The 27,174-nt window shown below is 40.6% G+C and overlaps 1 protein-coding gene across 3 annotated transcripts; it reads left to right on the top strand.

The window, feature by feature from the left end:
* The first annotated feature begins 2,289 nt into the window (after positions 1-2,289).
* On the top strand, positions 2,290-21,065 carry cpeb4b (cytoplasmic polyadenylation element binding protein 4b). Of its 3 annotated transcripts, XM_072661292.1 has the most exons (12): positions 2,290-2,731; positions 3,706-4,851; positions 10,894-10,984; positions 13,246-13,296; positions 14,263-14,286; positions 15,161-15,331; positions 15,441-15,530; positions 15,777-15,895; positions 16,223-16,337; positions 16,559-16,740; positions 16,994-17,060; positions 19,448-21,065. In XM_072661292.1, the coding sequence occupies exons 2-12, from the start codon at positions 3,745-3,747 to the stop codon at positions 19,468-19,470; spliced, it is 2,040 nt and encodes a 679-aa protein (XP_072517393.1). In that variant the 5' UTR covers positions 2,290-2,731; positions 3,706-3,744; the 3' UTR covers positions 19,471-21,065. The 3 variants fall into 3 exon arrangements, with proteins under 3 accessions (XP_072517393.1, XP_072517391.1, XP_072517392.1); XM_072661290.1 differs by having other exon boundaries at positions 16,994-21,065; XM_072661291.1 differs by lacking the exon at positions 14,263-14,286 and having other exon boundaries at positions 16,994-21,065.
* Positions 21,066-27,174: the final 6,109 nt, after the last annotated feature.

The raw sequence follows: 27,174 nt of genomic DNA, 5'->3' as shown, positions 1-27,174 counted from the left end.
AAACACTGGGAGAACAATATGCACAAGCTTGGGCCTGCTGCGCGGTATGCTGGAGCCATGCAGATAAATCACGTAGCCTTTGAGAGGCTGGCCCTGGTGAAAATGGACTTGAGTGTTGAAGACGAACCACTCTGGAAGCAAATAAAAGACAAGTAGCACTAGACTCCATCCAGACCTTTTGTTTTCTGGGAATTCTGTTTCTAGAGTCCTTTCTTGCACTGCTGAAGTGTAAATTCTACCTACAGGATGACCACTACTGCTCAGCATTCTGTTCTCCCCTATGCAATGAGGGTGGCTGCTGGGAGCAGGAAAAAGCTCCTGTTCGATTTACATCACTTTGCTTGTGTACTCTCACTAAATATTTCAGGCTGCACAAACCAGACAATATCGCACAACACAATGTGGCTTCATTGCAACTCGACTCTTCCCTCTCAAGGAGCGCATCGTGCCATAATTATGCCTTAGGTAGGGGTGATTAATTTTTTAATGGATTTAATGTTTTATTCATGGTTGCGCCGGCTTGGCAGGCATATAAAAAGGCGGCGAAACAAACGGGGCTGCATCTGCAGTCACTGGATATGGGCTGCAAAAGAACAATGCACATCTGCTTTTTACAAACACTCCAAGCCCACAGCACCAAGCCTTCTTATTCAAATAGTCCTGATACATGTAAATTTGCTTTACTATCTGCATATGTTTGCATGGAAGTTGTTCTAGATGGGTTAGAGAGGAGTGAGCTGCTCCCAGCGAGGCTGATCCAAGTGGTTTAGTCTACCCCATGCAGTCCATATTCCAAGACACATGCCTTCCCACCCTGCAGAGAGCAAGAAATATGGATTTCAAATAGCCTCCCTTCGGTCATTACAATGAATCATTAATTGTGGCTGGCTCAGGCTTGACAGTGGAGGAAACTGGAAGCTGAAGTTCAAGATATAGACAGGCAATACAGCCTATTAATTGCCAGTTTTAATGAGGTGACTATTAAACTTGCCTTATACATGTTATATGTAGTTAATGAAGGCACTGAACAAACAGAGCAGTACCTGGGGCTTTATTAATTAGATGGTAATCAAGACACTTAAGCTGTGGATATCTTGCTGAAAGTGAAGTAGTGTATCCTGGGGAGAATAAAAAGGTTAAAAAAAGTGGGAAGATGTATAGTGATCTAAAGGATGAATAATTAATAACTTTTATCGGTCATTTAAAACAAATTGTACATTTGTGTGCCTAAGTTAAGGAAAAGTAAAACATGTCTAATACCACGTCTGTTAACATTGCTTTCACCCACTTTCCAACCCTAGTCCTCCTGCTTACAATAAATGTCCCAAATCCCAAAACTCATCTCCAGAACCTCATTTCTTAGGCCAAAAAAAATGCATCTAGCACCCTATTCCAAGGCACCAGCATGTTGATCCCAATGCGCCATTATGGGATGAAAATAGCAGCGGTGTACGACCCTAATGAGAACTCTGTCTGCGGGCACAGCTGTTGTGCATGGAGCCCCTATTCTACACACTCCTTGACCCATCAATTTGCTGCCGGGTTGGTAAATGAGATTGATCCTGCTTGCCTTAAACTGGGGAGTAGAGCGCAAGCAGGTGTTACAGCAACTCTGAGGAACCAATCACAGTCACTACCAAGGCTGTTACAGGTCATTTGCAAAGTCACCCCAGCAACCACCATGTTGGAAGTGCAGCTCAAGCTGCATAAATGTGTAGTGAAGGCCTCCCCTGGAGATCTCACACTATATTCAACGACGTGTGAGAGGTGTTCACACAGCAGTATGCACAACAGTTGCGAAAAGAGGACTTTCAGATTGACACAGCGTTTTTCTGTGTTAATAAAGTATATTTTAAAAGGCTCTTAAAGCATTTTAATCACGTTTAAATGCATTTATCTCATTGTTAAATGCATACAAATACGGCAGCTGTTGTAGAAAAGAACACATCAGAGTTTCTGTATAACAGAGCTTCAGTAATATTTCTTTTAAAGAAAGCTGTCTTCTAATGTCTGCTGTCTAGTTGTTAAGACCTTACCAGGCGGAGTTTCACGGAGGAAGAGCGTGGCCTCGAGAGTCAAATGACCTTAATGGGTGGAGACACTGCCGCAAATCGTAGTTAAATTAGGACAAGTGGGCGTGCCCTTGTGTTCTCTAGCCAACAAGAAGGCGTAATCTCAGCGAGCGTGGGAGAAATAGACGTTTAATGGGCGGGGTCTACACCGATGGAGGCGGGGCTCTAGCCGGAAGCGTCTCTCGTTCGTCTCCTTGTCATTGAGCTCCGGCAGATTTCGTGTAGAGAGACGGACAGCAGCGGCGCAGCGCGACGGCGAACAGGAGACCGCTGCCTTAAAAAAAAGGAAAGAAAAAGAGAAAGCGTTTAAAAACAATGAAACCGTCGATGAACGGTTTGAAGCTCGCCAGTAAATTAACTTTGTGTTTTATTCAATGACGTGACATTGCTCATTTAAAGCCTAAAGCTTAGCGGTTTGCTAGCGAAGAGAGAGAGAGAGGGCTGTGTGTCATTGAGAAGGCAGGACACGTCAAGACGAGGCAGAGAAAACCTGCGAGGTTATCGCTAGCCGCAATCGGTTTTTCTCTGAGGATCTCTTTTAAAAACTCCGTGTTTTATTTCGTTAAACAAATCAGCTTGTCTTTCATCTGCCATCGAATAGCTTTGCGATTGTCGTCGCATCGGAACGGATCCTTCTCCCAGCCGTCGCCTGGACCAAGGTGAAAAGTGGTTTTATTTATTTATTTATACGCTCGTCGTGTACTTGTTTCTTGTGCCATTTTTATTAATAACCAAACAGGTCATTTACGCTTTCTTTTATTCGTTAAAGATGGAAATCGAGCTGCGAAAACCTTGACAAATTGGAAGACGTCATCATTTTTGTGGGCTAGCCAAAGAAGCTAGCTAGCAGCTTCGTCGAAAAAGGGAAGGAAATTCCCAGTGTTGTTATAACGTTCAGCGCTTTTGTCTTAGTTCGCTGTGAGGGTTTTTTTATTTATGAAGATTGACTTAGTATCGTCGAAGAGAAAAGGTGTGTCGCCGTGTCACCTTCGTATTTTTTCTGGCTTCATTTCCCTCAGCTGGCCTTTTCTATTCACTGACTGTTAGCCTGTTAGCAAGTGCCGGTTAGCTCCCTGCTAGCTCAAGACGTCACGAGGCTGTAATTAGCGAGAGCCAATGGCAGAGCGGCGTGGTTGCTCGAGAGGCTTTAACTGCTGGTCGCCCGTAGAAACCTGGAGTGAGAACATATGGAAATGTCAGCTGTAGACATTGTAGATGGTCGTCTTTTTCGAGGTGTAGTGACTGATGTCTAAACCTCACCAGTGGTTCACGTCGAGCTCTTCGTGCAGTTGTCTGTGGTGTGGTGTGGCAAACTGCTGTCAAAACCAGTTCCCGGTTCTGTTTGAGCAGTCAGCCAGGTCTTTGTTTTCTAGTGCCACGAATTTGTCTTGGCCTGGCTTAACAGTCTAGAAGTCAAGGTGACTGGAAGATATTTTGCCATTTATCTGCCGGTGTTTATCAAGTGCTGACTGATTTAAGCCCCTCAGATGAGTTGCAACATGTCTTTGGTCACCTAAAAGGCTGAAAATCTTCACAGGCTGTTCATTTAAAGAAGTATGCGTGAAGTGAAAAGGTGTAGATGGACATCTGTAAGTGCAAATGGTAATAACCAAATCCATTTTATCTCTTTTAGGATAGAGTACTGTGTGGCAGTCTTAACTGGAAAACATAAATGGGGGATTACGGGTTTGGAGTCTTAGTGCAAAACAACACTGGCAACAAGTCCGCTTTCCCGGTACGTATTCACCCCCACTTGCAACCTCCGCATCACCACCAGAATGCAACACCCAGTCCTGCTGCTTTTATAAACAACACCACAGCCGGCAATGGCAGCAACGGCAGCTCTCCTTGGCTTTTCCCTGCGGCCACTGCCCACAGCAACATTCAAGATGAAATCTTGGGCTCGGAGAAGCCCAAAGCCCAGCAGCAGGATTTGCAAGAGACGCAAGAGAAGCAGCAACTCTCCCCCGGGCATCAGGAAGGTGGCATCATCTCTGAGCTGGAGAAAGCCCGCTCGGAGGAGAGCAAAGTGGAGACCGGCCCTTCCGAGGGCACCAATGGCAAAGAAAAGCTCCGCCTCGAGTCTCCGGTTTTGACGCCCTTTGACTATCAGGAACCCTCTGGGCTAGGAACAGCTGTCCAGTCCAGCACCTCCTCCTCCCTGACCAGCTTCAACAACTGGTCGGCTGCTATCCCCCCAACCCCTTCCACCATCATCAATGAGGACATCAGCTTCTTTAACCCGGCCTCTGCCAACAATGGGCCGCTGCTGTTCCAGAATTTCTCACACCACGTTAGCCCTGGCTTTGGAGGCAACTTCTCGCCTCAAATTGGCCCAATCTCCCAGCACCACCCTCCCCACCCCCACTTCCAACACCCTCACAACCAGCACCAGCAGCATCGCCGCTCACCTGCCAGCCCACACCCACCTCCCTTTCCTCATCGCAATGCCGCCTTTGGGCAGCTGCCGCATCTCTCCAACAACCTGAGCAAGCCGCCCTCGCCATGGGGCAGCTACCAGAGCCCCTCGCCCTCGCCTTCCTCCACCTCCTGGAGTCCAGGAGGTGGCTATGGGGGCTGGGGAGGTTCTCGTGGTGGTGAGTTTCGTCGAGGCCTGAATGGTGGTATGACCCCTCTCAACTCTATCTCGCCTCTGAAGAAGACCTTCCCCAACAATCATGTGCCCTCACAGAAGTACTCGCGGACCAGCCCCGGCTTCAATCCGAAGTCCTGGATGGACGAAAGCATTAGCAGGAGTGAGAACATCTTCCCCTTCCAGGTATGTAAAGCGAAAATAGTAAATTAAAACAAATGAAAAAGGGCCCTTAACCTCTACACTCAATTGTTCTTTCGAGTACAGAGCTGATTTGCCTGTGGCGCATCGTGACCAACATGTAACTGCTCTAGAATGGGGGCCTGATGCTGTAAGTGCTGGAGGCCTTGATGACTAATGTGGCTCGCTCTCTCTAGTTCTGAAAATGGCTCTGTAAGAGATTTGTGGCTGACGTCACCCCAAAAAGAAGATCCACTCCTTAGATGTTAGACTTATAGTAATGTGGCATCTGCAAACGTCGAGATTGAAATATAGCATCAGTGAGCACAGTGATAACAGTGTAATTATGATGCAGTGTTTTCCGGAATGTGTAAGTGACTCTAAAATATCAGCATTTATTTATTATTTTAATCGATCTATAGATAGAAAGATAGATTAATTGATAGATATAGTAAATTTAAAGGAGAATTAATATAAATAATCACAGTAATAATTCTAAACTGATTTTAGTGCAGTTGTACTGTAATTTCACCCAGAATGTGCCACTTATGAGATCAGCTGGTCACATGCCCTGCTCCTATTTGTTTAGAGCCTGTCCTCTCTAGTCCAACCAGAGCAGGATTTGTCAGAGTATCCTGGGGGGTGGGGTGAAAGTGGAGAGAGAGTGAGCGTGAGATGGCAAAAAGAGCTTGACAGAGTGGCAACGCACTAAATAAAATGTTCCTTTCTGTCTGCCAGGTTACATTCTGAACTAATCTTTTATTTTATTATTTATTTATTTATTTTCATTTTTTAAGCCAATCCGTGGTGATAGTGGGGAAGAAAATTGGGGAAAGAGATCACAGCAACATTTTGTGGGTCTATTTTAGTGTTTTATGGCTTTGTTGAAATTACATTAGCTTTGCCAGTTGTGTAATTTTTCTTTTTAAATGCTTTCCCTTTTTATGTACCTTATGTTTCTAACCCAGCAACTGATTTTGTGTTTCTCGCTGCCCTTCTCTAAAAGGTTTGTTAGTGTCTTGGGATTGCTATCCTATCCGCAAGCTGTCTGCTCTAAATTTAGTGTTGCTACAAACAATCACATTTCTGTGGGTCACTGGCCTCACATATATCATGTGCTGCCCTGTCCCTTTAAGCCTGTGCCAGTGCTACATAGTTTCCATTTCATTACCGTGAACAGGTGCCCAGATCTTCTTATTGAACCGTTTTTACATGCTGACCGTAGTCTAATCAGGACACGTAGGTCAGTCTGGCTGTTCTGTAGTTGTGCACTGGGTTCTGCAACAGACAGTGACTATTTGATAGCGGTTGGAACCTGTGCCTTCACGGAGGAGAACAGGCAGCTCTTGTTCGCAGCTATCTGCTCCAGCTGGTTGAATACGTGATGTGATTCCCAGCACTGCATAATGACGCTGGAAGTTTCCACAGACTCTGTGTGTCTTGGCCAAGAATATCTGGTGTTTGGTGTGAAAGCAAAGGCTGTCTTTGGGGGGTGTGCACACATACACTCGCACACTCATGCATACACAATAGACACACACGCTGGCGAAATGTGTAATTAAGCAGTTGCTCGGAGAGAAAATGAGAAATGGGAAATGTAATCATTCATAGCAGCAGAGACGGTTCTCATGACAGTAGGCTAGTCAAGCGAAGACACTGTAAAGGAAAACAAAAAACAAATATGGCTGATGAGAGGCGTCTCTTCCTTGTTATTCACACCAGCATTTGCTCCACACTCGAGGCTCAATTAGTGATCACACTGACAATGAGACTTTTTAAAGATGTTTATTTTGCAGACCAGACAAGTCTTTTGTGTGCCTATTGTAACAGGGTGCATATGCTGAAGGCAAATCATTTGTTGAACAGCTCTCTCTCACAGAGCCCCCGAGGGTTAGGCGTAGGCTTAACAGCACCTTCAGGACTGCAGATGTGAATGTTTGTCCATACTGTTGTGCTGTGCAAGGCATATAAATGTAACACACTCCCTAATTCAACATTACAACTTTGAAAGTGCCCCTAGACACTAACAAAAGGAGTCCCTTTTTAAACTGAAGCATGGGTGTATGTAGGCCTTTCCTCTAATGAGAGCTTGTTTCCATTCTGCCCATGGTGGGCATTAATTTAAATCCAAGCAATGTGCACTTGGGCCAGATAGGACTTTCACTTTCCAAACCCCAGGCATCCTCTTAGCGCTCCATAAGCTGCACTAAAGCCTTCTGTGATTGCATGGGCAAGTGCCTATACCCAACTCAGACCCATAACCTGTAAGCTACTTTACCCTTTGGTGGTCGGTGAGAAAGGAAATGGTTTTATGGTATGAGAGCTGACTTTATGACTTTTTTTGAGATTTTTTTAACAGGTTTTGATTAGGTTTTGCCTCATAATAATTCTGCCCAGATTTCTGCTCTGTCTTTATTAATTTGCCCAATCAGTTTTAATGAATGTATATGAAGAAGCTGAAAGATGCAAAATAGAGGGACTAGCTATTTTAAGTTGCACCCATTGCTGACACAGATGTGCAAATGCACACACAGTGTGTTTTTAGTCCCTCTAGAGAATTGCCAATAGGCTAGAACGCGCTGGAACAAATAACCATAACCCTGTTTGCACCATGCCTAATGCCAGGCGTGGGTTAGAGGGTTAAATGGCCCCATAGCGTTGAGCTATGGAGCAGTAAAGCTGTGTTCACTTGAATGATGGTGCTTTATCCAGCACTTTTGGGATTTGTTGGGGATGGTGTGGGGTTGGGTGGTATACAACATCCTGACTTCCATGATGCTCTTGTTGCTAAATGCAATCAAATTCTCACAGCAATCCTGTATCCACAATCTAGTAGAAAGCCTTTCTTGGACAGTAAAGATGGTTACTACGGTGCTGTTGGCCCTTACTTGATTTGGAGTATCCACACCAGTGTCTGTGTTGTTGCCCATGTGTCCCCAGCTAAGTCCAATCATTACTGCTACCCTATAGTGCTTTTTCCTCACTCTGGATAAGAAGCATTACAGAACCATGAGGGAGGTTTGAGTTCAGGCTATGCCACTGTAGCAGGCCACAGTGTGCTTAGTAAACTTCTTTTGTAGCGGTGGAAAAACATCGTTCATTTGCTTTGTGTGGTGTTGATGTGAAAAGGGATACCTATTCCAGGCCCTTATAAATACTTAATATATAAGCTGCTTCCGTTTTTAAATTATTATGAAATAATTTAAAAGATTGAGTCACTGTGTCCAATAAAAGCCCTGCAGTTTCTACACAATTATGGTGTAGCATAGTGGATAACAACACCGTTCTGCCTAGAGTTCGATTCCCTGGACTGGCAAGCACACCGCAGTGCATTAATAAAAGACTTCTAAAGGCTTAGGGATACTTTTACTGGCATCATGACATTTTTATAGTTGTTTCTCTTGACCAATCAATCAGATGCTTTTTCACTTGGTATATTAATGTGCAGAGTCTGCTCAGCTGCCATGTGCATGATATGGCATATTAAGTTTCTGCACAGTGTCTTTTTGTTGAGTCTGGTTGTTTATAATCCTTTAAATTCTTGAATTTGTATGTTCAAGATTCATTTCATTCAGGGTTGCAGCTGTTTTAACTCTGACTAGGAGGTGGTGCTCCATTTTAATTACTTCATCACAATAGTCAATCACGTTCCCCTGTGGAAAGATTTCTCACCCCCTGCCTTTGCAACCATGCGCAAAGGCAGGATTAATAGGCTTTAGAGTGATTAGATGTGGAAGGCTTTGAAATACCTTTACCCGCAAAAAAACAATGTCAAGTCTCTGCCTCCCTCCTTTCTCATTGCCCCTTTCATTAGTTTAGCTAGGGCATTGTGGATTAATGTCATTCCTGAACACGCGTAACATGTCACACTTAATCATCAAGGCTTATTTTCTTAAAAAAACAAAAAAAACAAAAAAACAACAACAACTCTGTACACTTTTGTATACCACACTGATCTGAAATCAGGTGTTTATTGCCCCTGGCTTTTAAGCCAGCTTTGTCTGGTGACTGTGGGTGCCATTAGCAGCGATCTAATTACAGATTCACCTTGTTGACAAAAAAGATAACGCCCAAAATAACTCCTTGTTGAACTATGTGGAAACACTTGTTTGCACCCTTTTAAAATAAAGATGCTTGTCAAGACAGAATTTGTTCTGTTTCGCTAACGCCGGCTTCATGCACATTCGTCTACTTCATCAAAGCCCTCTTTGCAAAGTGTAGTGGGCAATAATTCTGAAGATGGCCCATGACCTACTTGGAAATTCTGAATGATTGTGCCCCCACTTTCCACTACAATAAGTGCAGTATGTGAGTCTCTCTAAGCTAATGGAGATGAGTGGTACTTGGGAGATCCAAGCAGATGCTGAATCGTGACTGAAAATGGGTAGGGCCTATGGTGAATCACTCACTAAGGTACTTGACGACAGAAGCTATGCTACACAGATACCTGAAAGCCGTCCCGCCCCTTTCTTGATCTGAGACGCTAGGTTTCTTTTGTCTTTCTGTTTAAGGAAAGTGGCTGAATTTCCTGTTTGTTGGCTGTGCTTGTAAATGCAGAGATCAGAAAATTGATCTCACTTTTAGGAAGGATAAGTGCATCATTTACCATTCAGATATTTTAGGATGCATTTGAGGACAAAGCTGTATCTTAAAAATCTTCTGTTAATCCCCTTGGTGTAATCAGAGGAATTCACTTTGCTGTTATCCTATACTACCACTGATTGTCAAAAGCACACATATTATTAATAGTAATAATTCATTCTGCTTTAAAAAGACCCCACCATTTGCCAGGATTTTTTAAAAGGCTAAATTGAGTAAATATTATTCTCAATACACAGTATTTAGTTATCGTTGCCTTACGCACTAATTAAATGATTTGATGCTTTTTGCAGGCTCTACTAAAAGATCAGAGAACATCTCTATTTGCCTTCATTCATGTTTTTTTAAATGCTGCATGGAATTTGAAAGCCAAATGTTGGAATTTTGCAAACATTGTCAATATTGTTTCATCTTGGAGTAGCACAGCATGCCTCCTAAAATATCATCTACTCATTTGAGAAATTTCAGTCTGTCTTTGTATACACACATCAAACCTATTACATTTAGGTGCAGGAAGTAATTAAAAGGACGTCTTAATCTAATGTTTTGCTTTATTTACTTTACACAAAAACATGTCTACAAACGCATGCAAACTACAGCTGCTCTAACTGCTTTGGTTGGGTAATGCCATACTAAAGGTTCTTCACCACAGAACTGTTCTGTGATCCGTGTTCACTTCCATAGCAACCAGTCTATGTGAGCGCACCTGTTTCAGTGCTCGGTGCTCCATGGTGACAGCCTTTGCATTTGGAACACCAGATGCTCTCAAATATCAGTGCCGCAGTAATTCAGCAGAGGTACATGATCAGAAAGAATGACTATCTGACCTTCAATCCAACTCACGTCCCAAACAGTGCTACCGTAATGTTGTTTTTTGAAAAAAAAAACAGTTTTCATTTTCATATTGTAAACGTTTAGATTAAACCGCCATACAATGTCTTCTGCCACACACATATAGTTTTTCTCTTTTGTTGTGGTTCAGTTGTAAGCAAAAGTATTTCTCACAGTACTGAGTGTGACTTTCATGCAAATGATGTGCAGTGAATAATCCAAGGACTTTATTGGGTAATTACTCATTTATGGTTTATAGCTCAATTTGATTGGTTTAAAAGTGAGTGAAAAGTGATGTCAAATGTTTTTATTGTTGGAAAGCCCTATCAGATTTCTACTTTGGACTGGCTTTAATGGCCATTTGAAGGCCTCTAGCCATTTTGAGTCTTGGTTAAAGTTCGAGTTAATCATTGGACATGTCACACAGTGCTGAATGGAAGAGAGTAATTAAGACGTGCCCTCACTCAGTCAGGTTGTAATGAGGAGTGGTTTGAATGAATAAAAACCTACACAGGTTGAAATCCATTGCAGATGAAGACTGCGGGATATGAAAAATGTCATCATAGTTTTATTCTTGTCCTCTAGTGCTAATCTCCCCCTTCTTTCCTTGCTGCACAGGAGCGCACTCGATCTTTTGACGGCTTCAACATGCACTCCCTGGAGAACTCGCTCATCGACATCATGCGAGCTGAGCAGGACACCCTGAAAAGTAAGATAAGAGTCAGAGGAACAAGCTTGCATGTGAAAGCCCTTTATGGGTGGCCAACAAACCTTTGTCTTCCCTTTTCAATGGCTTGAAACAGCCACTGACATGTGACGTGAGTGTGGTGCTTTCGTTGTGTGCGTGTGAGGTGTTCTAGTCTTTAGCTGTCAGGTTTTTTTTTTATGCGCAGTAGAAGACGCTTCACTTTTGTGTGATGGTGTGCACCATGTCCGTTTTCATGAAAGCAGGTTCGTTATTACTCAATTGGTCTCCTGTTCCCCTTTCACTGTTGACTAAGTCACAAGGCACGTCACATCAGAACCTTGTAAGTGTTAGTGGTAATTAATGAGCCCGTTTTCTTACAATAACCATTAATTACCCTGTAAAGAGAAAAAAAATGTCCTCCATTTCTCTACTCCCTAAGTAGATATTGCAGAATGCAGATATTCGTAGTGGGTTTTGGAGATTGAGATTTTCGAGAGAGAGAGAGAGAGAGAGAGAGAGAGAGAGAGAGAGCGCGCGCGCAGGCAGGCAGCTGCCAAAAGCTCTCCATTAGAGCTGAGCCACTGCTCAGAGAGAGAGATGAAGCACCATGCTGACCTACAAATGGCTCTGTTGCCATGTAGCAGAGCTTAGCCCGGACTTCATCCACATTGCCAGCTCTGAGGTTAAAGAGGTCTCTGTAAACTCCTCAAGCATTTTCTTTTTAACAAAATAAGATATAGATATACTATAATAGTGTAATGCCAGGGTTGTCTTGTCTTTGAAAGTGAAACAGTTTAAGGTGATGCATAATTGGATGATTCATAATCCATATGAAGCATAATTAACCATATTAAGTGTGAGCATGTGATGTCATATAAAGCTCTTTGGGATTCTTTTTTATCATGAAGGTTGGTTGACTTTAGGATTTTGAACTCACTGATCAGAGGAGCACAATCAGGTGCATTGAGCTGTATTTTGGTGATGCTCAGGTTTCCTTAGTGCCCAGCATGCTTACATGCTTACTGAAAATGATATTTTCATTTTCATGTCTTGCATTGCACATTTTCTGCTCAGCTGTTGGTGCACGCCACCCCCAACCCATCCAGTGTATGGTGTGAACTTAAGAGCTGCTAATTACCCTTGTTGCACAGGCCCTCACACTGACAGCTAAGGGCTTGGCCCCTCCAACCCACTCAGGTTGAAATGTCCAGGCTAAACAAGTGATTACAAATGAAAGATAGAGGCTCTGGTGAAAAAGAATGATTTCCAGCTTAGCTTTGTTTTCTGCTAGTGAAAAGGGTTTTCTGTTCTCTAAAGCTTCAAAACGTTGTCTTTGGTCCAGCATGGCTTTTGGCCTGACTACTAGGCAGCTCCCCTAGTGCCTAGATGGGACTTGTTTAAACAGTTTTTGCAAACTTCACATTTCAGTCAGTTTTACTTAATGTTTCTACTGGAGAATAAAACATGACATGATGTAACTTTGAGTTAAGAATGGATGATGGATGAGGACTGGGAACCCACTGGAATATGCTGTAGAGCTCTGACACTTGAGAGATGTCCATGCAGTTAATCAGACTCTGTTCTGCTGATAGATTTTGTAGTGGAAAAGCAGATAATAAGGAAGAAAGAAGTGAAAATGGTGTTTGACAAAATTTCAAAGATTGTGTAACGATTGTTTTTACTGGAGTTAAGACTGTAAATATGATAAATAAATATATAAAGCTATAATGTAAAGCTTAATATGGAATATGTGGAGATATACATTATGTGGTTCTTAATTGAAAAGCTTTTTTTTCTTGTTTTTTAATTAGAAGTGACTTCTCCAGGGCATTGCACAAAGAACCATTTTGATTCCTTTAATTGTGATATTACTGTTATCTGTTCAGCTACTTTCACATGTTTTAATTTTTTTTTTTTGCCTTCTGATTTCAAAATAAGGTTCTCAAAAAGAACCTAGCTACATAGATGTTAATCACCCAACTCTGTTTTGTCCCTTGTAGCCCATGGTCACTTTACACCTAACTTGCAGCTCAGTTCAGTTCATTGCAGTATTTTAGCAAGTATAGTAAGTGTAGTAAGAATATTCCCATAATATATCACTTTATCTAAGCTTTATTTCAGTCATTGTAATAAAACATAACAGTTAAATGTCTTGAAGCTAAAATAAATTGTTGTATCTATACAAAGTATTACTATAAACTATGAGTGGCCAGTGGACACAGATGTGTTCTGTACTCCTTTTCAGCTATGCACTAAATGATTTATACCCTCCTCTCCCAAAGGCCGCCTTGGATTCGCCCATCCAGGAGGAGACAGCCCTTTGCCCATAAATGGTGCGTAGATGGATTTTTATTGCTTTATTGCACTAGTGGCTTAACCCTGTACAAGCAGATGGACGGACAGGTCCTGTGAGCTGTGTTGACACAGTCAGCAAGATTAGCGATGTGTTTGTGCCTAGGAAGCACTAACCATGTGGTTTAGCTCTAGCTTTTGTTGCTTTGTGGAGCGGGTAAATTGTCTCGCTGGTTCATTATCCAGTTGTTTGCTTCACCGTTAGCTGGTGCTCCCTCAACTGAAACATTCAGGTCTATTTGCATAGATTTGAGACTTGTGCAAATGCAAATATTTATAATTTCCCAACCTTGCCCCAAAATCAGACAAATATAATGTGAGGGGTGCAGAAGCTGAAGCTGAACTTTTCCTGTTTTTCTGTGTTACCCTCTGAACCTGAGGATAAAAGAGCTCTTTTCCTCTTCTTATTTAAGCTGTTTTGTACATTTATTCAATACATGTTGACCAAAGCTGTTATCTTTTTGAGTAAGTCTGCTTGAAGTGTAGCCATTTTAGTTGTTGGGGTTTGGGCTCTGAAATGTTGCATATTGTCTAAATCTTGCTTATGATGAAGCAGCAGTGGACAGGAATTCTTTAAAAGGCTTTGGGATAACCTTAGGCATCAAGCCAGGAGAATCTAGTCAATTTCCTCACAGGGTTTGAGCTCCTCTTGGCCCTGCTGAGCAGGAGGTAATAAAGGAAGGAATGAAGAAGTGTTGATATAGTCCAACCTTTGTTTGGTATGTAAACTGCACCATGATAGAATGAGCCTTTGTGATGCCGAACACAACAAAGTTTGCGACTGTATATTTGACTGAACAGTAAAAAAAAAAATTAAGCTTGCAAATATTGATTGGGTTAGGGTTGGGTTAAGTGGGTTAGGTGGTAGTTCATAAAATGGGAGTCAAGAGAAAGAAACTAGGATTCCCCCACGTGTTCCCTCACATGTGATCTTATTTTACATGCAGCAAGGAATTATGGGAGGCGACGAGGTAAAGAACAAACTTTTGACAAATTTAATGTGAGCAGATATCAATAATAATAATAAAGACATTTCTGCACATGATCGGAAATGATGCCAGTGCAAGTGCTTTGCATGAAATGTTCATGGGGGAGGTTGGGGGTGGGCTGTTAAATTGTGTGCATGTACATATGTGGCCTTCGTCTTCATTTGTGGATTGATTTTGTGCCTTTTTGCATCTCTGCTGTTGCATTTCCCTAATTGTGGATGCAAAGTTAATTTAATTGGGGCTTTTTGTGCTTTGTGCATCCTGTGTACACACACACACACACACACACACACACACACACACACACACAAACCTACATATGTGCACTCATCCACTGCCACATATACATGTGTGTGGGGGGGACAGTTGGGACTAACTCCCTTACATAAACTCCCTCATAAAGCAGCTCAGGCCTGCTTTCTATCATGTCGGTAGGGTAAGAGCTGCTATGGCTTAAGCCTTCGAACACACAGCATGGAATAACCCGGATGAAGCTCAGAAATAGGCCTACACAGCTGCGCCATAGCACTGGCCCCTGTTAGAATGCAGACAGAACTTCAAGTAAAACAAACTTTTTAATGTTTAATTGCTGCTCTGCTTTTAATTCATAAACATGATAGAGTATGGCCCATTCATTTGCAGTGATCTGGGAAATTTAGGCCCAGAAATAATGCAAATACATCTGCAATTTTTTAAATTTTGAGTGGAAAATTTGTATAACATTGTTTACTTCTCATGGGTTACTCTAAGACTGATGTAATTTGCCAGTGTTTGACCGGTCATGGGCTTTGATGTAGACTTCAGTTAGAACTGGCAAGTACAGGTAGGTTCTGATCTCTCTGTGGTCCTCCTTTAGGCCACTCGTCTCTGTTCCCCATGGAGGATGGCTTCCCAGATGAGGAGAGGGCTGAGCAGAGCCTGCCTGGTCTGGGCTCTCCTCACTGCTTTCCCCACCAGAATGGAGAAAGAGTTGAACGCTATTCCCGCAAGGTTTTCGTGGGTGGTCTTCCCCCTGATATAGATGAAGGTATTCAGTCCATTGAATGAAATTGTCAGGCACCTGTTTGTATTTATTTAGAATTTAAAACCTTTTTTTGTTGTGAATCAGTTCCTTTACATGATATTGTCTTTCCTAGATGAGATTACTGCTAGCTTCCGGCGCTTTGGGCCTCTGTTTGTCGACTGGCCCCACAAGGCTGAGAGCAAATCTTACTTTCCACCAAAAGGTAAGTGAAGATCTGTAAAACAACAGGAGCAGACTGTGCCAATGCATTCCTGTGAATTTTTAAATATCCCAGCAGGCAGAGTATAGCTCTATCCCACAGCAGTGGTGCATACAATTACAAGGGGACTCAGTTCTACTCAGATTCTGTTCTACAGACAGTGTAAAACAAGCTTCATGATTTATTTATTTCCGGTGAATATTAAGGCAAAAAGGTTCTTATTAAGGTGGTTTTTGGATTTTTCCGAAGGTTATGCATTTCTCCTGTTCCAAGATGAGAGCTCTGTTCAGGCACTGATTGATGCTTGCATTGAAGAAGATGGCAAGCTCTACCTATGTGTTTCCAGCCCCACCATTAAAGACAAGCCTGTAAGATCAGTTTTATACATGAAACATTGTGATTCATACTGTATTTAGCCGGTTTATGTTCTAAATTGGTATGATTTGTGTACACAATCAAAGCCTTAGTGCTAACATTTTACATTTCATGTGAACGGTTTACTTTATCAATAAGGAAAGGACACACAGCTTTATTTTCATTCTTAAATGTCTCTTTTTTTTTGATGAGTCGTATGTTTTGAATGTGCAATATGCATTCCTGTTTCCTTTTAAATTTGAAAAGAGCAGACTATTTGAGTATTTGGGTTCCCATAGTTGTAACTTCTTTAACTGAGCTGACATTCTCTGTTTAAACAGGTCCAGATTCGCCCATGGAATCTGAATGATAGTGATTTTGTGATGGATGGATCCCAGCCCCTGGATCCCAGGAAGACTATTTTTGTGGGTGGAGTACCACGCCCTCTTCGTGCAGGTATGCTGCGGCAATAATTTGACTTTGTAAAAAAAAAAAATAATAATAATAATGATATTAGCAGTGATACTGCCATTGAAGTGCATTTCTGTATACATCTTTGAAGATATAATCTGGATTTCAGGTTCATTCAGGTGATGATGCTGCTGATTGTCCACTAATTTATTATTTTTTTTTTCTGTGTGTGCGCATGTACTTGTCCTTGTTTCTCTTGAGCACAGTGGAACTTGCTATGATCATGGACAGGCTGTATGGCGGCGTGTGCTATGCGGGCATCGACACAGATCCTGAGCTGAAGTACCCTAAGGGAGCAGGGCGGGTCGCCTTCTCTAATCAGCAAAGCTACATTGCTGCTATCAGCGCTCGTTTTGTACAACTGCAGCATGGAGAAATCGATAAACGGGTCAGTGCAGGCTCCCACTGCAACCACATGGAGACACTCCCTTTCCAAAAGACAACATGTTTAGCTTAACCAAATATTGATCCTTTTTTGATAGTTGGGTTGTAAATTAAATGAATGTAGTCTTTTAAAAGGGCAAACCATGTCAGCCATGATTAGGCCCATTTATTTCTTAAAGTAGTTGATATACTAGTTAAAGTTTAACAGGTGCATCCATATAGGATACCTATAGTTACCTCTTGCACTCTCTCTGCAGGTGGAAGTGAAGCCATACGTCTTGGATGACCAGCTGTGTGATGAGTGTCAGGGGACACGGTGCGGAGGCAAGTTCGCTCCTTTCTTCTGCGCTAATGTCACCTGTCTCCAGTATTACTGTGAATACTGCTGGGCGGCTATCCACTCACGCGCTGGCAGAGAGTTCCACAAACCCCTGGTGAAAGAGGGTGGCGACCGTCCTCGCCACATCTCATTCCGCTGGAACTAAGGTGACAGGCAGGGAGATAGACAGGGGAGAGAATGCTAGGAGTCGCAAAATCATCGTCTAAATAAATGCACTTTTCTGTTGCTGGTTCCTTTTAATTTAATTTTAAAAAAGAACATTTTAATTTGTCATTTAATATAAAGTTTAAAATATTCAGGAAAAAATACAATGTGTAATACATCTCTGTTTTTGGTAATCCCATTTGACTTCATTTTCTTAGTGCACAGAGATATGAAAATATTGAGTATTTAGTATAATTTGTCATTGAGTATCTGTATGACTATAATTGGCTGTTTGGTAACATTGAATTACAAGTATTACATTTAATTTTAATTTGATCCAAAAGGCTACGGAGCAGGCATGATGAAAATGTGTTGCTGATGAAGAGTGCACTTATTTCTTTGTTGAATAGAGTGCAGATGCAGTGTAAGACCCCAGTGTTTTAACCAAAGCTTAATCACAATTGGTTTGTAAGAACAGCAAAAAAAAAAGCTTCTGAAAAAAGTGGATCTTCTTAATAGATCAAATGTTTAAATATTTTATCATCTAAGACCAATGCTAATATCTAATGCTTTTTGACAACGACCGATGCCGCATCAGATTTCTGGGTTTAATTTCCATTTTGAAATGCAAGAAAACTTATACCTCAAGCTTAGCTGCTAGTTCATTGAGTAAGATGTAGAAACCAAGCTGGTCTCCCCCTTTCCATGTTGACCACAGAAAAGGGAAATGACATCAGCAAAAGGCACAGTTAAAAATCTGCGTTGTCACTTCCTGACTTAAAAACTAGATTCCAACGATGGTTGGGAAACTGAACATAGCATCCAAATGGAGAATGTATGGCGTTAAAAGCGCAGTAGTCTGCCTCCAGGCTGGTTGAGCAGTAATCCATTTGTAGCCCCGCTGCACTAAAAACCAGCTCTCTGAGTTCTCTTAGGCTGTCGGCAGCAAGCAATTTTTACTTCTGTGTGCAAATTTCCAAGCCTTTACCCAGCCAACAACACTTTCGACCTGAAAAGATGCAATAGCAAAAAATACATTTAAAAGAGAGAACCATATACCTCCTGTTCTGCAGCATCTGTGCCCACTCAGCCTGAGTTAGAAGCATAACTGAAGGTAGTCCACATATCGCTCCACTCTCTCCATCCATCCTCAGCCCCCCTACATACACTCATGCAGGTTTCTCACTTTGGCCTGCAACATACAGGTTTTACTTTCAGACATTAGGGAACCAAAGATGGCTGTATAGTGGTGAGCAAGACCACAGCTCACTTTCTTTCTTTCTTTTTTTTTTTTTTTTTTTTTTTTTTTTTTACCTTTTCTTTCTCCCCCTCTCCTTTCTTGTTTTTTTTTTCTTCTCCAAACAAAAGTTTCCTTTCAGTTCAATTGTTTTGCCCGCCCCCCTTTTCCCAAACTTCATTCCATTTAATATTTAAGAGCAGATGAACTCCAGCAAACCAAAGATTGGCCTTGAATTGATAAGCATGCAGTCAAAATCCACAGTAACACTAGTGAAAACCACTGAGCCCAGTTCACGCTGGCCTTCCAGCAAGTTCACCCGCTTCTTTTCCAAAGGTCAAAAAAGGAGACATGCGTTGTTCAGCAGCCGGGTATCGTCTTGAGGAACTTAAGCTAGCCGTCAGGTGTCAGGATGTGAAACGTAACGCTTTGAACATAACATCTAATTTGGTTGATGATTACAAGCTTTCAGTATCTGATTCTGCTAGCGTAAAAAGTCAGGGAGATAGTGATGAATTAACACTTGATACACTAGTGAGAAACTTATCCTCGTGTTGGCTTGATGGTGTTCTAGCGCACCCATTCAGCACCATCACTTAGGCTTGTGGGTGTGGTGGTTGAACATTTTAGAAGTTAAACACTTTTTGAAGAATTTGCTGTTAATGAGATGATAAAGATTATTTTATACATGGCCTGCTGATTTTTGGTACAGTGTTTTCTAGCTAAATTATTTTGTCATGCACATATAAACATTTATTATGCACTACTTTTCTAAATACTTTTTGTTTTCAACAGTCATTTTAGGCACATTTTTCACAAATGGGAAAACTCCTTTTTGCAATACCTCAATTTTTCACATTGTGAAAGGTAGCTTTTGTACTTTTGTTACTGAGAGATCTGCATATATGGAAATTTTCATTTAAGAGTAAAAAAAAAAGTTGAGTGATTTTAATATATATTATTTTCAATTATGCTTTTTATACATTTCAGTGCTGAGGAATCTTTACAACTAAGCGCACACTTGCGTTGATGCGACTTCAAATCTGCAGAGGAAAGATCAAAGTATACCACTTAAGGTCTTGGATCTTGTACACTAGATTTTAATGACAAAACATATATATTAAAAAAATTAAACAGCATGGCGAGAACAAGTTGTCATTAAATTAATATGTTAATATTAAAATGGTTATCCTAGTTGGAAAAAAGGTAAACTTGTCATTTTGGTTTCCTCTCCATAGCTGGAATATAAACTATAATATAAGGAGAATGCAATTTGGTTCATGTTTAGGCTGACTCTCGTATCACAAGAATGGATGTTTGATGTTTAGATATTTTAACATTTGAAAATATATATTCTTGAACTGCCAACTAGCTCCTATTGTAATCCTTAGCATGCATGATGAGAAAAAAAAACAAGTACATGAATTAGCTATTAAAATTAATTGTTGTGGTTGTGCACCAGATGTTTCTAAACTTTTAATTTAAGGACACCCCACACCCTGCACCCCTCTGTATGTTATCCTCTATGCCTTCCCCATAATCCAGTATCTTCAGGATGCACAGATAAAATAAACATATGAGCAAAGAGAGAACTCTAAAAATAAAACGATATAAAATTAGCAGTGCAGGACGAGAGCATCTTATCAGACGCTGTTGAAAAGACTTGAGAACTTCATCCCTACTGTCTGTTTGAAGTAAAATCACAACCTATTTGGAGGAAGGGGAACTTTAAGACTTGAATGTGGTAAATGTTGCAAGTTAACTTCGAGTTGTTATGTGCAATACTTTTTTTGAACTTTTTCCAGATAAAGACTCTTTGCAATGTAATTCTTTAATGCCATTTTTAATTGCTGACATTTAAAGAAGATGTTAATATGTTTTTCACAGTCATTTTCTACTGTTATTGTAATCCTTTTCATGCTGGTGTTTGTAAAAAAGAAAAGAAAAGAAATCAAACTATTTGTACTAATATAAATAATTGAAGTTATTTTTAAAACATTAAAGGTTTTGTGCTCATTTGCTTATTTTGTTTATTTCAAGCTACTGTGATTGATTGCATTGTAATTATTAGGTCAATAATGTATTTAGCTGTTTATTGGTATATTTTTAATTGGAATGTATAATTAATTTTTATAATTTTGATCAGATTTTTGTTATATTTTTGAGGTGAAGCTTTTAATATGTTAAAGTGTCTAGTTTTTACTAATTGCTATATTGTGCTCCACAATATATGGTTCACATTTTCTGAAGGAAAATAAATATTTAAATATCTGTCTGTTAATGATGTTACTTAATGGCAAAATTTCAATAGTTTTTAACTGTGTATGGGAAGGTTGTTGTATTTATTAATAGCATTTTTTACTTAAGATATCACCTTAATTTTTATTGTCATTTCACTTTATAAGTTCCTATTTTTGTATTTTTCTTTCTAATTAAGTTATGTTATACAAATGTCCATATTTTAGGAGTTGGTCTGTAAGTGCTAGTGAAACAAAAAGAAAAATCTAATGTTATTTAATTGTTTGCAGCCAACTATTTATAACAATATGCATAATTTTTAAATATTTGTAATGTGAAATGTTGAATGAATAAATCTTAACTGTGATGAGACGAGTTCCTGTTGGTTATTTTTGTAGAAGGGTTTTTCTGCTTATTCCCTCCGATTGCACTTGGTTCGTTCTGTTATGAATTCATGTTTCAGTTCTCAGTGGCTCAGACTTGGATCAAAGGGCAGTGACACGTTGTGGGCTTATGCTTGCGTATTGTAGCAAATCTATTAGTTACTGATTATGATTATGGGCAGTGGTGGCTCAGCGGTTAGAGCGCCAGGATATCGATAACAGGGTTGTGGGTTCGATTCCTGGGCTCGGCAAGCTGCCACTGTTGGGCCCTTGAGCAAGGCCCTTTACCCTCTCTGCTCCCCGGGCGCTGGAGTTGGCTGCCCACCGCTCTGGGTGTGTGTGTGTACTCACTGCCCCTAACACGTGTGTGTGTGAGAGTGTGTGTTCACTACCAGATGGGTTAAATGCGGAGGACACATTTCGCTGTACACTGTACAGTGACAAATACGTGCACCTTTACCTTACCTTTTTATGAGTGTGTTCAAGTGGCAGACAATTACCTTTGCAATTTCTTTCCAAAAATTCACTTGGGATATGGCAGATGATGGAATGGGATATTCAGCTAATGCTAGAGGAGAATCTAGCATTAGCTAGATTGGTGTGGTTGGTGTGGCGCAACAGATAATACCACTACCTGCTAGTGAGCTACCTCACCACGTGGGAGACTGGGGTTCGATTCCCAGTCTGGGTGACTATGCTGCGCTACACCAATAAGAGTCCTTGGGCAAGACTCCTAACACTACATTGGCCCACCTCTGTAATACGAGTAACCCTGTAAGTCGCTCTGGATAAGAGCGTCTGATAAATGCCATAAATGTAAATGTAGAATGTAGATTAAGGAAAAATTCATGAGCGCTTCTATAAGAAAGCGCTGCCTCTCAGTGGCACCATCTGGTGGCTAGAAATATTATCTGGAAGAACTGCTCTAAAGAGAACAGATTCACCACTAGTCACCAAAGTAATGGTTACTGGTTGTGTTTCGCTCTGAGCTTCATCTCGACAGCATGTACATCAGGGTCAATACTACTGACTAAATTATTTATTTATTTTTAATAAACTTAATTGGCTTCTTATTTAATTGCTCTTTTTGTTGTTTTGTTTTAATCCTAAAAATCCTAGGAAATCCAGGTCTCCGCATCCTAAAACCAGTCTCGCAGGGTTCAGTGCGTGGTGCACGTCTGTTGGCCTGGTACACCGATTGATAGAGCCCAATGATGATCTTAAGATTATGGGACATTTCTTACCAGTTCCATACTGTGCGTGACCTCTAGCTGTACATACATACATATACACACATATCGTCCATCCACCTCCTAAATTCCACTTGAAATATCTGGTTGCCAGTGTCTTATCCTGGGAGTGGACCCAATCACCTGATTTATTTAATTTGTTTATTACAAGACAACATTGATCCACATACCTGCTAAGCACTCTCAACACTAGATGTCTTTGTTACCATAGGCGCCTGCTTTACACATGGGGCTATATGCCTTGGTGTAATTCTTGACAGCCAGTCCCATCAGATCTTGCAGGTTCACATGTTACAACATTACAATAGGACCTTTCCCATTGCCTGTTGATGCTCAGCTTTTTATTTAAGCTTCAGTCTTTTCTCATTTTGATTACTGCAGTTTCCTGACTGCCTGCCATCCCACATACACCATTCATTTTCTACACAGCATCCATAATGCTTCAGTTCTCTAGACGTTCAATCATAGGACTTCACTACTTTTTTTAAATGACCGGTATCAGACATAAAGCTCTGAGTCTGGCATTCCAGAATCCTGGAGATCTTGCTCTTTGACATTTCCCTTCCTGAACCACAACCCTGCAGTCTTCAGTCAAAACCCAGGGTGCTACTTATTTATTCTCAGGGTTCACACGTCATGTTTATCTTTACATGATTAAGATGACTCTTGTCTTTTAGGTTGTAAATTATTTGGTTTACACTCTTTGGTAAATGTTGTCACAGTACCAGGAACATCTTGTTTTTAGACTTTATCAGTGTAGAAATGCGCATATTTACACGTTTGGAACAGGATTGCCTAATCTTATCCACAAAGGGCTGATGTCCTTGCAGGTTTTCATTCTGAACAAGCAGAAGCACAACTTTTTAAAGCAGCTGAATGGTTAAATGACATTTACATTTAGTGACTGACGTCATCTGAATCATCTTACACAGATTGGCAAATGTAGTGTCAGGAGTCTCGCCCAAGCACTCCTATTGGTGTAGAGGGGTGCGTTACACAATGGAAATTGAATCCCAGTCTGGCAAGGGGAATGTAGTTACCTGCCGTCACCTACTACGCTGAACCAACCATTGAGATGTTCTGCTGGTTTGGATTGGCTTTTGCAGATAAGATTAGACATTTCCAATTTAGAACCTATCAAAACAAGCATGAATGTCACAAATTGAATAAAGTTTGATCATTTGATGAGTTTATATGTATGTTCAATAGATCAGTGGGTATATACTGTTTGACTATACTATATTACAATTGATTATATTATTTTAATAATACAATGGTAAAGGTCTACCATTAGAACGGGGAAATGTGATCTCAGTGATTTTGAGCGCAGTATGATTGTTGGTGCCACTAAGCACTGGAGCAACTAAGATAGCCCCTCTGTACAACTACGGTAAGCGGTAAAGCATTATAAAATGCATAGCACCGAGCACAGAACCAACCAAAAGTCTCCTCGACCTCTCTGCACTCACTTGTCATTCCATCCACAGAAGCTCAAAACCTTGGTGGAGTCATGGATGATCAGTTATCATTCTCAAGTCATGTTGCAAATCTGACTCGATCATGCAGATTTCACAACATCCGAAGAACCCTTCCTATCTAGAGAGGCCACCCAGGTGCTTGTTTAGACTCTTGTCACTTCAAAGCTTGATTACTGAACTTCCATTCTGGCTTGTCTTCCATCCCATTGAAGACAAGTATCCAGACTTTTTTCTGTCCTGGCTCCGAAGTTTTAACTTCATAAGGTTTAACTTCTGTTAGCCAAGAACAGAAAGCTGAGGCTGCAGTGGACACAAGCACACCAAAACAGAACAGCTGAAAACTGGAAAAGACAGAACAGACAGACAATAGTACTGTTATGTCAAAGAATTTTAAAGGAATGTTTCCAGCATTATGTGGTAGTATTAACAACATCATTAAAATTAAACATAAAACATTCAGTAAATGTAGATTGAGTGAACCATATGGGAATCACCATTGTTTTTGTTGTTGCATGGTCTTTATTTTATTTAGATCATACAGTTTGTCCATATTCATTTAGTCATAAGTAATTGGACAATTTGTTCAAGGGTCATTGTACCATTTAGTCTTACCTTCACAAATTGATCTGCACTGTGCACATTTCTGTGCTTTGTGGTATGTTTAAGTGAGGTCCAGAAATATAAGGGAAAAAAAAGCCAAAAAAAGCACAATAATGTTATAAGTAACCATCTGTTTTCTGACCAAACTTAAACTAAGAGCTTGCCAGTTGAAAATGGGAGTAATGGGAATAAAAAAAATGTCTAATTGTATTTCATTTTCATTCAGTAGGATGCTGCTTGTTTTGAAGATCTGTAAGATTACAGTACTAATCCTATTTCATTGTTAGGTTTTAATTTGCAGCAAAAGGGTTACGTTTGTCAGATGCTAAACTTGTGAAATGTTAAAATTGTCCAATTTCTTTTCCTCAGTGGTATATACAGTATATACAGGTAAACAAACTCTTCCAATGGTTGGGACTTTACTTGCAGGCTTAGATGTATCAGATTAACCACCAACAATTAAAAACTGAGGAATCAACCGATCATGTTCTGATTTCCACACAGTAAACACTGTACATCACTGGCTCTGATTATGACGGAGAATCCTAACCAGGATCCAAATCAGTTTACACTGCAACACAATGTTGAATTTACACTAATATCTATTACAAGCTTCTTTCAGTGGAATGTCTTTACTAAGCTTTAAATGTTCATGTTTAATTCAGAAGTCCCCCTGGGCACTCTCACACTGCACAAATTCATATATTTATTATTTTTTTAACAATGCAATTATATTTCTGTGTTTTTGTTTAACATGTGAAGGCTGCAAAAAAAAAACACATTTTCCCTGCATTGTAGTAGAGCCACACTGTTTAATGAGGTTAAAGTACACCAAATGACCTAGCCTAGTAAGCAAAGAGCAGTCCCTGCAAACTGCTCCATTTTCTCTCATACCCTCATGTTCATGTGGCAGTGCGTGGCTGTCCTGCTACAGAAAGAATATCAAATAGCAGAGAGGCCAGTGAGATGAGATGCACTAATGACATCATACTGCTTCTCGGTCTCAGGAAACAAAGATTGTCCTAAACATAAATAGGTCGATGTCTGAGGCTTGTTCCCTGGAGAGTCATGGCCAGGAAATCAGCCAGGAAATGTGGCACATGGAGGAAGGAGTAATCCATTCATTTATGGTCCTGTTTTTTGCAAAATACATATGACAAACACTTCTAGTCATTATCTACAGTTTGCGTCATCTATCATAGGTGATTATACTAATGACTGAACAATGAAATGTGTTTGGTGAGTGCAGCAAGTGCATACTTATTGACTTAAACATCAATCTAGTCTCACCTCTTTTTTGAACGTCTACCTTGTAGATCTAGAATCTTCCAGTCCTGGAGGCTCAGTCTCCAGCACACTTTACTGATTTCTTTATCTCTAACAAACCAGGATTGACGGCACGTTTAGTGGGTGTGTTTGATCAGAAGTATCACAAAGCTGCGCTGGACACTGTACCCTCCAGGAATGGAATTGAAATTAGTAACTGAAGGCCCACCTTGCAGATGCATAGTTTGGTGTGATAGCCCACCTGTTCATGCACATGCACTCAATCCATTCATGCAATCCATTCATGCAATTACACTGAATTCTGGTATCTGATACTCTGAGTTCCAGAGGCTCTTCTTCTTAGATTTCAGCATTTCTTTTGTAACCTAAAGCAAATTGGAAAGCTGCCCGAACTGGCATATGACTTTTTTTTTTGTCTTTGACAGCAGTTGATCCTCCAATAAGTTAGCAGCATATCTTTAAGTCCTTTAAGTTGCACTGTGGAGCTGATGTTCTTGTCCTGAAGCAGCGTACCTGGTTTATAAGGACCTTTAGGTGTCGAACTGAGGCTCACATAAATGTGCAGGCTTTTTATAGCACACCATTGTCAAGCCTATGTCACATATGTTTAATTTTGGCCCTTCACATTTAGTTCCTAATTAAAATTGACTTTTTATTCCTGTTACTAAGCTTTAGCTTTTGTTTGATCAAAAGTTATCTGACAAAGAGAAGAATATCCCTTCAGGGTACCTCAGTACCTTTATGCTGGATGTAGAATGAAATGATGTGGGATGCTAGTTAGTAAATGCTTCAAGAGACACCAATTTGTAGACTATCACAAGTTTCTTAACATGAACACGTTATAACATATGATAACATATGATGATGATTAGAGTTGCATTTGGATATTATATACCTTATAACAACGGGAAACTGTTTTTAAGTACAGTTGGACAATGCATATCCGCAATGGCTAAAGGAATTACCACTGGGAACTGAAAAATAAGCTCATCTGAATGGTGGACTTTCATGAAACGGGTCCAGTTTCATGCTTTAAAACAGTTCAATATCATGGTTTTATGGAGCCCTTTAAAGTCTATCAAACCTGATGCTTTAATATGCTTTAAAGAGGTTCTTCTGAGATACAGAATGGGGTTCTACATTTCTTATTATCTTCTTTTTGTAGATATACTGCAGTATAAATGTAAAGGTGAACTTTAAAGGTGCATAGTCTTTCATCTTTATGGTTGGTGTGGCGCAACAGATAACTACCTGCCACTGATCTACCACACCATGTGGGAGACTGGGGTTCGATTCTTGGTCTGGGTGACTATGCTGTGCTACACCAATAAGAGTCCTTGGGCAAGACTCCTAACACTACACTGACCCACCTCTGTAATACGAGTAACCTTGTAAGTCGCTCTGGATAAGAGCGTCTGATAAATGTAAATGTAAAATGTAAATCTTTACACCTGTGCCAATAAACTTGACTTAAACTTTGA

The sequence above is a fragment of the Salminus brasiliensis genome, chromosome 18 (genome assembly GCF_030463535.1).
Source record: "Salminus brasiliensis chromosome 18, fSalBra1.hap2, whole genome shotgun sequence".
Classification (NCBI taxonomy): domain Eukaryota; kingdom Metazoa; phylum Chordata; class Actinopteri; order Characiformes; family Bryconidae; genus Salminus; species Salminus brasiliensis.
The sequence above is the reverse complement of the archived record's forward strand: the minus strand, read 5'-3'. Positions and strand labels throughout refer to the sequence as shown.